Source organism: Montipora capricornis, chromosome 4 (assembly GCF_036669925.1).
Source record: "Montipora capricornis isolate CH-2021 chromosome 4, ASM3666992v2, whole genome shotgun sequence".
Taxonomy (NCBI): Eukaryota; Metazoa; Cnidaria; class Anthozoa; order Scleractinia; family Acroporidae; genus Montipora; species Montipora capricornis.
Genome location: NC_090886.1, coordinates 42,787,903 through 42,802,902, shown reverse-complemented (window position 1 = coordinate 42,802,902; position 15,000 = coordinate 42,787,903). Strand labels below are relative to the sequence as shown.

The 15,000-nt window shown below is 39.1% G+C and overlaps 1 protein-coding gene across 1 annotated transcript in view; it reads left to right on the top strand.

The window, feature by feature from the left end:
* LOC138047014 (poly(A)-specific ribonuclease PNLDC1-like) overlaps positions 1 to 15,000 on the top strand; it is a 21,304-nt gene that overhangs the window by 3,252 nt on the left and 3,052 nt on the right. The window contains exons 6-22 of the mRNA XM_068893677.1: positions 1,139 to 1,186; positions 1,793 to 1,831; positions 4,053 to 4,120; positions 4,993 to 5,090; positions 5,575 to 5,654; positions 6,099 to 6,178; positions 6,527 to 6,587; positions 7,316 to 7,385; positions 8,258 to 8,349; positions 9,096 to 9,160; positions 9,723 to 9,790; positions 10,733 to 10,786; positions 11,206 to 11,248; positions 12,141 to 12,240; positions 12,999 to 13,088; positions 13,419 to 13,507; positions 14,273 to 14,371. Of these exons, the coding sequence (XP_068749778.1) occupies positions 1,139 to 1,186; positions 1,793 to 1,831; positions 4,053 to 4,120; positions 4,993 to 5,090; positions 5,575 to 5,654; positions 6,099 to 6,178; positions 6,527 to 6,587; positions 7,316 to 7,385; positions 8,258 to 8,349; positions 9,096 to 9,160; positions 9,723 to 9,790; positions 10,733 to 10,786; positions 11,206 to 11,248; positions 12,141 to 12,240; positions 12,999 to 13,088; positions 13,419 to 13,507; positions 14,273 to 14,371 (1,244 nt within the window). The remainder of the gene's footprint in view (positions 1 to 1,138; positions 1,187 to 1,792; positions 1,832 to 4,052; positions 4,121 to 4,992; positions 5,091 to 5,574; positions 5,655 to 6,098; positions 6,179 to 6,526; positions 6,588 to 7,315; positions 7,386 to 8,257; positions 8,350 to 9,095; positions 9,161 to 9,722; positions 9,791 to 10,732; positions 10,787 to 11,205; positions 11,249 to 12,140; positions 12,241 to 12,998; positions 13,089 to 13,418; positions 13,508 to 14,272; positions 14,372 to 15,000) is intronic.

The window sequence follows — 15,000 nt, the reverse complement described above, 5'->3', positions numbered from 1 at the left end:
ACCTGTTCAAAGCTAGAGAGAGACTATCTGATTAAGAAATTATTGTTAAGAGGCAAACCTTTGAATTTATAATCAGCAGGTACAGAAGACACTGGTCACAGGTCTCAAATGCAAAGAAAATTCCATTTGTACAAAAATTTATTACACTCTCGGTGAGGAGTGCCCATATGAACTTGAATTGCTCCCCAACCCCCTTCACCCCCCTTCCATTATTTGAATTTTGTTTCCTTTCCAAGTAAATCTTACTTGCAACTAAGATTCAGATACTTTCCAGTTCATTGGGGCCACAACTGTTCTTTGGCATCCCATTTGATTTGGAAGGGCTGAGAGGCCATTACAAAGGCCTGGAACAAGGCTCTGAGGGGGGCCTAGAAAGGGGAATTCCGCATGTTTGTTTGGATACTTGGTGATAGTATTTGTCACTTCATCAGTGTCTTGGAAGTATAAGCAGCTTGACAGAAAGTGCTGTTTTCTTACCTCAGACACAACTATTTTAATATCTTTGTCATCTGCCATTTTCATCAAAGGAGGAATTATCATCCCTGTTAGCCTCCTTTGCTCGGAGCCTCGTTCCAGGTCCTTGTACTGTTCTCTCATCCCCTCCAAATGGAACCCCAAAGAACAGTTGTGGTCCCAATGGACCTGAAAGCATCTGCATTTTAGTTGTGACTAAGATTTACTCGGAAATGAAACAATAAAAATTATACAAAAGTTGTTGTCAGCACTCTTCACTGTGAGTGTAAGTTCTTAAAATGCAATTTTATTTGTATTTTTGAATTTTGACCTGAGACCAGTGAGCTGAGACACATTGACCTGTCTTTTCTACCTGCCATAAAGTAATGTCCTTTTGGTTCAAAGCAAATCAGTCTATATTCAGAAAAAAACCATCACAGATTGCTGTTCCTTGTTTCAGTTATAATTTAATTATGAAATAACAAAAAATGCCAGTCATAACAATCCTGTTTTCAAGACATTCTATTTACAAGCTTTAGGTAGAAACTTGATATTCCTTTTACCTGATGACATACATGTACTTGCAGTACTAAGCAGTAGCAAGTACCAGTAGTTTCGTTCCATTCTTTCAGACTTAAAGTGATGTTGATATAATAATTAATTAAATTTATTTTACTTTTTGCAGGCCTCTAGCCTGGAGTTTTTGTGCCAGCATAACTTTGATTTTAACAAGGTAAGAATAATTATATTATTTAAAAAAGCCTACTGTTGCGATGTTAATGTCTAACAAGTTAGTTATACTGACTGACACTCTTGTGATGTGGATAACACAAACATTATAGTAATTTAGTTATAACCATAATAATTATTATTTGTATGTGTTAAGATTTATACAAGTACAATGTACATAAATTTTGCACTAAACTTATTTCCTGTACTTTCCTTTTTCTGGTCGCTGCTACTGCCAACATAATTTACTGGTGCCAGCAACATGGCTTATCCTTTTCGGTAGCTAACTTGTGGCCATCTGAGCTGGGGCTGTCCTCCTTCTACTTTTCTTAACAGCACTTATTTATTCATTTAATGTCCCCATTAACCCTTTGACGTCCAAACTGGCCTAAACCGGCCAGACTCAGTATTTTACTCTGTCTAACGCCAGATGATTTTACTCGTCAATGGGGAACCCCTGGGAGTCAATGGGTTAATTATTTACGAGGGATACTATAGCCAGCAATGCAAATCCCTGATTGGCTGCATGCAAGACCCTGGCAATCAGTGGCAAGCCAGGTGATGACGATGGGCGTTGTAAGGTTGTTAAAACTCTTTGTTCTCTTGGCAGTTCATATACAGTGGAGTTCCTTATCTGAACGAAGACCAGGTATTAATTAATTTAATCATGTGATACAACTACCATGTTGAGCATGAGTTAAATTTTCAGTAAAGTTAAAGTGTATTTATGTTGAGAGATACAAGCATTGTTTCATGATATTTGGTTAGAACCTTTCACGTAACTATGTTTAATGGTATGCTCATAAACTGGTACAATTAAGCTACACTACATGTACAGCTGTACTTACATTGTAAACAGAACAGGTTGTGAAATTGTGATGGCTTTTAATAGTAAGTGAAATCTGTCATTAACCCGTTGGATCATGTTTACTGTAGCTAGGTGTCGGTCGACATATTGGTCGACAGTCGATCGATAGTCGGGCGATAGTTGGTACAGGGGTAAATACAGTAGTTGTTCGATAATCAGTCACCCTTAGGTTGACAGTCGGTCAACAGGCAATAATTCAATGATAGTCAGTTGTTAGTTCCGAGATGCATCTCGATCTAGTATGGGCTATATGTCAGAGATGTATTGGTCAACTGTGTGTGGTTCACTGTATGTCGCTCAACTGTCAGTGGTATATCAGTCATTTGTTGGTGGTACATCGGTCAACTGTCAGTGGTACATGTATATCGGTTTACTGTCAGTCGAGTATCAGAAGTGTTGAGCTTTCTTTTTAACTGATGACAACATCAGTTATTGCTATCATGCTATGAGAAAAAATTGTATTGTGAGGTACGATTACTCAGTCTTTGAAGCGAACCGAACATGGGAATATCCCAAACTTGGGACATACCGTAATGATCTTCTTTTTTGCAGCTTCAAATTGTATCATTGTCAGTTGTTTAGTTTCTAGCTGTTAAACAGGATCAATCGCAGAATACTCAGCCCAGCCAGAGCCTAGGATTGATCTGTTGCTCCCATTGTCCCATAGTCGAAGATTAACATAAATCTGTCGACGGATACATAAGTCAAGACTACCTACAGTAAACATGATCCAACCTCTTTGACGCATAGAATTTCTACAATAAAAATGAAAAAGTCTACAATAAAACGAAAATGGAAGGCGAGTGCTCGCACCACTGTGCCAGCCCTGCTCCGTGAATCTACGTCATCTTTGGAGGACTGTCACTTGATAAAAATTTAATAATAATGTTATTATCATTTTGTCTTATCATATTATTATACATCTCATCTGCTGCAGCCATGATGAGGAAGGAAGAGGAACACTTTGAAAAGCGAATTTGCTAGTGCAGTTTTCACTAAAGACACTAAGAAAATAATAATAACTATTATTATTCTCTCATACATTAAAAGATTCAGTGGTTTCATTAAGCACCGACAACCAATGAAAAGCATCGGCTACTTTAATCAGAGGAGTCAGCTACTTTTTTCACCAAATTCCTCCTTGCGATTCTGGTGCGACACTCTAACCAACTGGGCTATGAAGCCACTGATGTTGGGAGCTGGTCATTTGTGGGTTCAAAAGTTCCCGTTATGAATGAATTAGTGAACTAAACGATAATTATTTGAAATGAATCATACATGTATATTGAACTGTGGATATAAAATCAAGTAGAGCTACATGTATGATCCTCACAGTTAAGAATGCAATTTAAGCAATTGTGTAGAGAAGCCCAAAAAACTCAGGATTTCGATGGGGTTTGATTAATGCATGACCACACAATACCAGTGCAGCGCTCTAACAAACTGAGCTATGAAGCCACTGATGTTGGGAGCTGGTCATTAAATTTTATGGGTTGAAATGTTCCCGTTACGAATGAATCAATGAGCGAAATGATTATGAAATGAGTCATAATTGAACTGCAAATATGAAATCAACTCGAGGATAAAAGCTTGACTTGATTTCAGATGCGCAGTTCAATGTATGGTTCATTTCATATATCATTTCGTTCATTGAAGTAAATTAAAGACAGATTCCTTCAAACCTAAGATTACAGTTCAATAATTGTCAATGATACATGTAACAGTCGGTTACTCTAATTAAACCAGGCACAAACTTCAAATTATATTGAACCCCCCTCGAGGCCATAGCTAGAAACAAATAATATTATGACTTAGGCAATGTCCATTGTTAAATTCTCCTCGTAGGTATTTTAGATGTTTATGATGAGTACATTATTCTAAAAGACAACACTGGAATCACGCTATTTTAAAAAACCACAATAAATGAGTGAGGCAAGTGCCTCGGTTTGCTTCATACTGGCTATGGCCCTGTCCCTGAGATTTGTTTTCAAATACCTTTCAGGCTACTCTGCTCTGCAAATATCATCAAAATGGTGATTTGTACACAAGTTTCCAGTCCCAAACTTTGAGGTAAATTACATTTTATATTTGCATGTATGCAATCCATTCAAAACCTTCCCCATGGTATGGTTTCAAACAACAATAATAATGATAAGTCAAAAGCTTTGAATACAACTGTATACTTAATTTGGTGGTCGAAAAGCCATGATAAGTCAAGTGAGACAGCTCCGCTGGAAAATCATTCCATACTGAAACATGCAACTCATTCACCCAACTTACATGTGCTTGATGGTGCAGACTTTATCCTAGATTTATCTCTAATGGAGAAAGGGGGCAATCTCATCTTGAGGGTGGGTCCAGTATGTTTCAAGTAACTTTATGCCTAGTGCTCTGTGATGGACAAGTACCGTGTATTTTGTTCAACCAAGACCAGCACTGGTCCTGGTGACCCAACACCAACAAACAGTATGGTTGTCAATAATGTACAAATGTAACTGACTAATGGTAATTTACACCACTTTGCTTTGCTGGCTGATTAACAGCACTGATGGTTAGCAGAAATCACATTTTCCTTACCTTTCAAACTTGGTGTTTCTAAAACGAGGGTAAGGGTAAGACCAAGGGTCAGGGTAAGGGTAAGGATACGAATACAGAAAGTATCCTAAAAAATAATGCATAAAAGCTAACCTTAAACTTTTGTTTAGGCCTAATTAGGCCTAAGGTTAGCTTTTATGCATGTTTAGGATACTTTTTGTATTCGTATCCTTACCCTTACCCTCACCCTTGGTCTTACCCTTACCCTCGTTTTAGAAACGCCATTTCAAACTCAGTCATCTACTACTGAATGTAAAGGTCAACCGAGAGAGTGTTTGTTACACTCATTCAGCTGGTCTTTTTTGACTTTGTGACATCTATCATTTCTTTTCTGCCTCAAATTGTAGGATAATAGATGAGAATATTGTAGACAGTTGTGCGAATTTAGAAGAATGGCTTTTGTCTGCACAAGATGGAGATGAAATTGAGTTACGTCCTGGCAGTTGTGAGTAATGTAGCCAAAATATTAGATACCTCATACTGACAGAATTTAGGGGAGTACTCTAAGTAACAGCCTGCATTTTTCCAAGCTAAATTTTTCATGAATTAAACTGAAAAAGAGGCGCAGTAACTTTAAGAGTATTACTGCTCATGAAAATGAAGGGAATTTAATTGCTTGTGAAAATAAGGTAAGCAAGATCTCTGTATCAAACAAGACAAAAATGCTTTTAAATTCAGCAGGCTGTACTGGGTAGCGTATGGCCTGCAGTCATAGGACATTCACTATTTGAGAGTCACCATAAGTACATACCCTCTGAAGTTATAGGCCGGTGCATGTTCATGTATAAGTACTTTTCAAATAAAACCTAAAGCAATAACAATAACAATAACAATAACAACAATAACAAAATTTAACAATAATAATAATTTTGTACATGTATGTGGGCCAGTGGCTGTCATTTTAAATTATTTTTCGGTCTGCTTTTTAGGTCAAGCTCAATATCTTTTTCTCGAAGAACTGAAAAGAAGGTTTACAGGAATAAAGTGTCGTGTTTTGAACCAGTCCAAGGTTAAATATTGTCTCCTTATTTTGTAATAACTAATACATGTAAGTCTGCTGGGATCAAAAAGGAAACAGAAGTGTCAAACATCCTCCATTTTCGCCATATGATCATTTAACGCATTATTTTTGGTCAAGTACTCAATTAGTCAGTGTTCCAGATAAGAGATGGGTTGTGGTTGTGGAGCTCTACAAAGCCGCACACCTGACCAACAAATCAAGTTACAGGTTGGGCTTCCCACTGAGCCCAACCTGGTTCTTTTAAGGTCATCATCATTGTCACCGTCAACGTCATCGTCAATGTAAACCTCATCGTCATGATCGTCATTGTCATAATTCAAAAAAGACAGTATGCTTTGCATTACTGTAATGGTCAGTGAAAATAATTATTTCTTTTTACAAAATAATGTCAACTCTTAAAGTTAAGGGCTTGTGTGATTTTTTATTTTTTAGTTGACTGTAACAAAATTACCCACAGTTAATGGATGTAAACCAGATGTTAACAGTGATCATCTCTCTCAAGAACAAGAGAAGTATGTGTGATCAACAAAGTGTAATTTTTTTTCATGACTCACCAAAAAGCATCCCTGATTTGGTTGAATACACGATGTATGGTAGGAAAGTAGGCAAACGTTAATTTGGCTGGAGAAGGGATACACTTTGAAAGTAGTCCATTAGATTAAACAAAGTGGGAGAATATTATGATAATTATTATGGTAGACTTTCTTGCATGACAAAGACATTCTTAAGTAAGAAAGTCCATACTGCATTTAAACCTTGAAGTGTTACCATCTCACTAGAATGGCAATTACATGTAAGTGGCTTAATTACTAATCAGTTTTATCCTTAATAATTATTTACTTTTCACTTTTGTTCTGCAGAACATTGCAAGCCATGGTTGGTTTTTCAAGAATTTTTCATGTTTTAACTGCTTGCAAAAAGGTAGGATTTTTTAAAACTGATTTATGTGTGTCTTGTTTTCCCTAAGTAATACTATTATGTTTGGCCTGTCTTATTCACTAAGCTCCTACAGTATGTCAAAAAATGTATGCCCGATTTTGATATCCAACATTGAAGTGTCCCTACTAGTCTTAGCATTTGCTACCTATTTCTAGCACAATAAGATAAGTGTGAGGGTTACTCTTGCTTTTTAGTGAATATATATGCAGATGTTTCTCTTTCATTGAGGACTGGAGTTTAGCGGACTCTTTTTGATGTTAATTGTCAGTATTCCCAGATACGAGTGATGTTGAGGCTGGCGAAAAGGGCAAGGGGACACTTTGTAACGGACATTACTAAACAACAAAACAGCGAAACAAAGCACCAAAACACTATGTATGACCCCACCATACATTGAATACTAACCAACAAAGGTTGGATTTGAGATCTAAAACGTTATTCAATGAATTAGAAGCAATAACGTTTTAGGCCTAAAACGACATTTAACCTCAAATCCAATCTTTGTCGGTTAGTATTCAATGTACAGTACATGGTGTTTTGGTGCTTATTTCACTGTTTCATGGTTTAGTAATGCCTCTTTGTAACACTTACCAAATCACCGTGCCTCTGATTATGTTCATTTCTGGACATATCTGGTCGCATTGCAGGATGTTTTTCGTTTTAAACTTGTCTCAAAGTTGTGTGTGTGACTTTGTTTTTGTTCATATTAGCCACTTGTAGGACACAATGTTTTAACAGACTTGATGCTGACTTACGAAAAGTTTTACAAACCTTTACCAGGTAAAACGTTTTTTGCTGCATAATCCACTTCCAGTAAATTAGTGGAAAACAATGATGATGATGATGATGACTTAAGTAATAAGTCTCAAACAAGTGTTCTGCTACATGAGGAGGCTTTAAATCAAATGAAATCATATCAAAGCTATAAATCAATGGGAAATTCTAACCGCCAGTAGAGTTTGAAGTAGCACAGATTGCATTATTATTTGGCATATCACCTGTTTAAATTTAAAGATATTTAAATAGTTGAAAATGCTTGGTCTTTATTTTGTATGTTAAGGAAGAGAACAACGTTTTAACAATGAGGCCAACCCATACGGTGACAAGAGCCAACAATAAATTCGCAGTCTGCACCAAATCAATCAACAGACCTACAGTGAGGGAGAAAATTCCTTGCGACAGTCAACAAAATTGTCACGAAAATAGGGAAAACAATAATTGTATTTGTAAAGCGAGCCATAACCTATTTTGCAATGACTGGGGCATGTATGCAACTCCCCCCCCCCCCCCCACTCCTTCCCCTCCCCTCCCCTCCCTTCTTCTCCTGTTACATGTAAAGGCAAACAGTTATACAGCCAGTTTGGGAGCTACACCGCAAAAAATGTGTTTACGGTGGTTGAATTTGAGAGATGACTTCTGCTTGTAATGTCAAACACAGTCCATCTAAAAAGAGCGCTCACGTGAATGGTCTCGCATCATTTTAACAAGTTTAATGATTTGTCCTGATGTCCTAAGCTTCAAACCATTGATCAATTGCTAGAAGAAACTTCGTTATCTCCCAGCAACTTTTGCCGAGAATGCATTTTAATTATGTTATTTGTTTTTGCATCATTGTAACGTCTTTCATTTTTGGAATTGTTTTTTTCTAACAGAAAGTTTCAAAGACTTCAAATTGGAAATCAGCAAGCTATTCCCATTGATATATGACACAAAGTTCATCGCCTTTGAAATGCGAAAAAATCCGGTGAGGTTTTTCGCTTTGGCCAAAATTAATTATACCATACTGTTGCATGAAGAGTTCTATAGAGAGGGCCTCCCAGAGGTTTTGGGGAACAATAGAACATGGCTATAATTGAACTGGGGAGCTGGGGAACAATGTCGAAATATTTTAGGGAACAAGAGCACTAAAACAATATAAAGCAATTTTAGGGATCAAGAAGCTGGGAATAAGTTTGAAAGTAATTTGGAAAACAAGGGAACACAAGCATATATTTAAAGGGAACAAGGAAACAACGACCCCCTTCCCCCCCCCCGCTGGGAGGGCCTCTACACTACTAGCAATCCCGCCTTCGCCGCTTTGTTCGTGGAAATAGGCAAAAAGGAAAACAGGCGGGAGAAAAAAATGGTCACGCAAAAGCTGGACGTGAGGGAGTATATGTACGCCTGTTTCCTTTTCACCTCGCGCTTCGCGAACAAAGCGGCGAAAAAGCGTGACTGCTTGTAGTCTAAGAGTTCAAAGACTAGTTTGTGGCTATTGCCTCAATAGCCACAATTCCACGCCCGCGTGGATGCCCGAGGCTCAACCAACTGGGCCACCGGTGCGCAGTTATCTCTGAACGCGGTGTTTCTATAGACACAAGAAGTGTTAAAGTTGGGGGTTAGGAGAAGAGGGCCATTCTTGACTCGATATCATCAAGATCTGCTTGTATCTTTTTACAATCAAATGATAATGAACACTCACCAACAAGCTGATTTCGAATTTTTTCAAAGGCTTTATCACAATGCAATTTCTTTGACGATACAAACTTAGAAAAACTTCATGCTGCATTATCAAGGTAAGGTTTGTCTGCAGTTTTAAAGTAATGCATTTGTAACCAGAGCTGTTTTACTCCAGTGACAGTGACTGTCGTTATCTCTAGGGGGTTTCATCCATGCCACCCCCTCCTTGAAGATAAACTGGAATGCTGTGCTTAGTTGTGTTAAGCTGGTAAAGATAGTCCTTCTGGCTGGGTTGAAATACACACTGTCCCCTTCTTTTACTCGACTCCTTCCACCATTCCATTAAAGATGGTGTGTTTACAGAAAGAACTCAAAACTCGAGGCAAACGATTCAGTGCAATATGATTGGTGATTCACAAAAAATTAAACCAGAGGTCAAAATTGAACCACAACATATACACTGACCACCCTATTCAGTGGCATTTCTGGGCCTGCCAATGAGACAAATTATCCACATAACCACAACAGTTCTTTAAGAATCCCAACTGGGATGTTTTGTTTAGAGGCGGAAGTCAGTGTTTCATTATTGGGTGGCGCGAGAATGGGGAAACGTGTGAATCGCAAGTCAATCTAACTAGAAGCCAACTGATATCATGCATTTCCGTTTCTCGGTTGTAGCAACGATGCTCAGTTCTTTGCGCTATTTGCGCCCTCAATTCCCTTGGACGAAAAGTGCTTCAGATACCGTAAGTATACATCACTATTCAGTTTGTGCTGTTCCTCTTTGTATGGGTATGGTTATGACTAAAGGTCAAATCAATATCATTATAACACTGGCAGCAGTTGTTTTCTTTGCTATCGCGCAAGTTCTTGAAGAAATGAAGGTAGTGTTGGCCAGTGGCATTAGGGCGCTTGATTTACAGGAACCCGTATATCAATCCTGCTTCTGTATAAGCTCGCTCTAACAACCAACTGGACTTTTGTCATGCAGTATTTGGTAGCTATTTAAAGTTGAGCAAGGCTTTCCAAACAGGGACCTTAACCGACAGGCTTTAGTTTTCGACCATTTGTTTTTGTTAAGGAAATTCGCGTTGCTTATCGTAGCGATCTAATTGGATGAATTTCAGCTTTGGCGGGATTTCCACGTGACGCAATGCCTGTCGGCTGAAGGTGGACCTTAAAGATCTCGGACGGCGCGTCAACGAAAACGTCATGAAAATTGCAATTTTTCGTTTTTTGAACTTTTCAACTTCAGAGAACCATCCATAAAAATAAGACAAGATAGAATGAGAGAATTTATTATCGGGAATCTATGGCAAGCATGCAGCAAGCTGCCGTTTGCACTTTCCCGTGTCTCCAACATCCAGCTATCTCCAGTAAAGCAATCTCTTTCCTTGTGGTGTTATGCTGATGTAAGTGGTATCTTTCCCATACAGGCGACCCCGCAAACGTCAAGTTGATAATTATTAATTAACCACGGGGATAAATAAGGACAATTGGATCTCCTACCTATATAGTATGCTTCTTTTCCGGCGATTTCCCCTTCAAGCGGTACATCCGTCGGGATCATCATGATAGGGACGGTTTCGTGCCTTGTTGAAGAACTTGTTACTCTTTCCAAAATTTGGACTGAAGGAGAGTGTGTACTAGTGATACCCTAACGATGTGTTATTTTCTTTTCGTTGTAGTTGAAGAGAAGCTATCTCACGAGGCAGGCTATGACTCCTTCCTTTCCGGTTTTGGTTGGTATTTTGAATTGTAGTACATTTTCGAACGTTTCCGGGAATTTTTTATCTAAGAGGTCCTCCGTTTTCATATTCCCAACGTCGATCGGTGTATTTTTTTTTTGTTCCAATTAGCCAGAGGTATCTCTTGAAATTCAAAAGCACCGCAATGTCCTTTCCTGAAGATTTTTTCTTAGTAAATACGGTAGTGTTCGAACATAGTATTTTTTGGAGTTTTGAAACGCGAGCCATTTGTCTTGCGTTCAATCCTTAAACCAATCCTTCGCGTGATGCAGCAACAAGGAGCGAAACACAGTTTTCTGTCACTGACGTTTTTTCCGTTCCGTAAGACGTATTCGTTTTTTCGAGTGTTCTCCTATCTTCTCTCTAACCTTCAAAATTGACCATTGCATTCATTTAACCATTTCTTTAATCAGTGTTTCTAAGGATGGCGCACATACTGGCCTTCAAATCATCAAAGTAAGGATATTAATAAACAACATAAAGTGAAGAGATTTATTTTTTGATGGCCACTCGGGGATACTCGGAAAAAATCCGAATGCTCCTTCGCAGGAATCGAACCGATGACCTTCCGACTGAGTACTAGTTTAGAGGCACTAGTAAATAGTACGGACTGGTAATCGGAAGGTCGTAGGTTCGACTTCTGCAAAGGAGCACTCGGGGTTTTTTCCGAGTATCGCCGAGTCTCCAGCGACAGGTACATCTCTTCATTTCATTTGAAGCAGTTACCCACTCATTCAGTACAAGTATAGAGAAGTTTTCAAAGACTGGAAAGTAATTACGCGATTGCAAGATTGGTTTAAAAACCTCGCGCCATTTTCTCAACCGATGTGAAGGAAAACCAAAACCAATCGCAACTTCCACGCGCGATTTTTCCCGCGCTTTGAGCAAGTTACATGGAATTGTTAAGAATTAGGACTGGTACATTGCACTGTGTGCAGCTGCTGAGATTAGTCGAAATGATTACTATGGTATTTTTTTTTTCCGACAATCAATTGAAAACCGCTCTAAAGTGATATGACTTGTTGTATTTTAACACCACTAATTGATGGGACTTATAAAGCTTGCCTCAAAAATGCTATCACGAAAGATTAAGGCGGTTGGGTCTGTCCTATCCTTGGAGATCATGTGACCCTCAGACAAGATGGGGAGACAAAGTCAAGATCAGAATCGGAATGAGCGAGACGAGACTCCGACTAACTGGCCCTGGGTCTTCTATTGAGGGTGGGTTTGTCCTATAACAAGCTCAGTGTGAAACAAGTTCATTGCTCACTAGACATCGACTCAGTCACATTCTTTAGACTTTCTAATTAAATCACTCACTTGTCCTGTTTTTGTTCTTTACCTACAGAAGGAGAATAGAAGGGCCTGTCCCCTTTTCAAAATTCCTTCGCGTTCTGAAGCAATTCGAGAATCTCGTTCAACTAAGCAGAGCAACCGTCCAGCACGTGGTACGTTACTCTGTTTATCCCATTGAAGTTGCATTGAGGGTAAACTCTATTTCGAGAGCAATGCTGGCCTTAACCGTACCATCATCTCGAGTATGTTCTGTTTTGGGCGTGGACTCAGTCGGGACTGTAGGCCACAGGCCCTGGCTCACTACCCTTTCTGTAAACAACTTGTGACGCGAAAAAACGCATGCACCCATGGTTCACGAAGAGTAGGGCACGGATTTCACGGTATTGTGTTCTGTCTGACAGCATGTGGTCGACCCGGCTGGATTAGCTTGAAGGACTCCTGTGCAAATGAGACCACGGAAACCAAATACAACCAGAAGTCGGGCTATTTGCTGGGTCGTTCACCGCGGTTGAGGCTTCAATGCCCAACTCTAACGTCGCATTGTTTCTCGGGCAACCCCTGCGGCGTCTTGTTAATCAGGTACCAGCGTCAGACTGTTGGAGAATATGGACTTAAAATACTGAAATAAGCCCAAAAAAGGCAGAGGGCAACTAGCAGGTTTTCTAAAAAAGCGTAAGAGAGCCAGCCATTGCCATTGAACTCGGGACATTCCCATACAAATCCTGCGCCCCAACTCACTACACTGCCTCTCGACTCTGTCTTTATGTCTTTATGCCACAAAAAAGAATGTTTACTTGTAAACTCTGGGTGTTTTGCTCTTTTTTGCCCTCGTGCAACTTTTTACTTTAGTTTTGCTTTCTCTTTGGAGAATTCTCATCGATTAAACCAGTCAAGTCCTTTTTTTTTTCAGAATCTTTCTGGCCCCGACCCTCCCTCCATTCGTCCGCAATGGCTTTACGTCTCGTCCAAGCTTAAAAGCAAACCTCTTGTTGCGAGGACGGTAAGTGTTACGCTAATGTTGGGGTCACCTGTGAACGTTTCCTTGGTGAGCCAATGCGTAAAGCGTTCGATGATTGTGTATAGTGCGGATATCACTTGAGATTCGCGCTGGATTCTCGAAATTGGCTAAAAAATCTCACGTTTTCAACCGATAAGGAGAAAAATGAAAACCAATCACGAGTGTCAACTTGCACGCGTGTATTTTTCTCGCGCCTTTGGCACGTTACATGCAATTGCTTCGACTTCTGATTGGTTCATCGTTTTCTTTGCCAATGTTGTGATTGGTCGACATTCAAGTAAAATCCATTGTAAAATTTGATTTCTATTTCAGTTAGCTCAAGAATTCGCTGCCTTTGGTTCTGTGGACGTGAAAATTTTGGACTCGCAGCATGCGCTTGTCGCTGTCGCTCAACACAGAAAGTAAGCGGGTAATTGATCCAGAAAAGTCCCGAATAACTGTTGGTTGCGTTTTAACTTCTTTGAAAGTAAATAAAACACGATTTGTTGAGAATTTTCCTCTTGGAACTTGGAAAGTGCTACTATGACCAAAAATCAATTTTTATTTTTCTTTGAATTTCAAAACTATATTAACTAAACAGTTAAGTGACCCAAGTTTTATGCCTCGATTTAAAAAAAGACACCTGTTTATTTGAAGTGGAATTTTCAATTTAAAGGTCTGCCATTACTAACTTAAAAACCTTGAGAGAGCTGGATCGAGGCGAAAATGACGTGAAAGACTCAATGGTTTAAGAATGCAATGCGTGTGTACGCGGCTGAATTAATATGTAGCACGGGATCCGGAGTTTCGGGCTTTCAGACTTTTAAACTCGTGTTTTTCATATATAATAGCTTCGTTTACGCGCTGAAATTTTAAGTGAGTAAAGAACATAACGTTTCCCTAGACTCAACTCTCTGAGGTCCAATCGATCAGTTTGGAACGTGAATAATGGCGGATCGTGAAATCCAAAACTTACACTCAAAGTAAACAACCTTTGGGTAAAAATCAAAGCTCACAATTTTGCCAGTCAAGAATTAAGGAATCACACTTTCAAAATCTGGAGAAAACAAGGAAGCGATATTTTAAAGATTTCTCCCGGCCGAACAGCACGCTCAATACATGTAGATGTCATTGCATAAAAGTGTCAATGTAACTAAATGAACTTTTTCCATGTCGTTTTTCGTCAGAGCCAAAGATGTTTTGCAATCATTCAGACGCCACAAGTTGCTGAATGTTCGGCCTTACAACTCGTTTTTAGATTCTTCCGAACTTAAAGTAGCGTGTTGGTAAGTAAACCATCATTTAAGTCGAGGATTGTTATGACTCTAAGTATCACACAGAATAGTAAACTGATTTGATTGGTTTCCTTTCATTTAATACGGCCTGATCATATTTACAATGGCAAATTCGCCAATATAAAATAATGGGAATCCTGTTCAAGTGCCAGAGTCATATAGCCACAAATGGTATTCTTTATCTACTTTAAATGAAATGATATCGGATTGAAGTTAAACAAAGCAATTGTTTACTTTTGATAAGAGGGGAAACCGATGCATCTAGAACCTCCCGTAGCATAGGAGAGATTCAACGAGCTCAACCACATATAACCTGGAGTCCTGGATTCCAACTTGGGTCACATGGGTGAAAAGCGACTGCTCTCCTCACTGCGACAACCCTGCTTTCTCCACAACCACTCCCACAGAAAAATAAATGCTCACGAATGAACGTTGTTTGGATGGGTGCGTTTATTTTGGTCCTCCACCCTTTCAAGTGGCGTCATGATGCAGTTTCATTAAAGTGCTACTTCGATGAAAAAAATCAGCTCTCGTTTTTCTTCACATTTCGAGCGAGAAGACTATTTATTTGAACTCCACTTTTTTAACTTAACAGTCCGCCATTACTTGGTGCAGCTTCG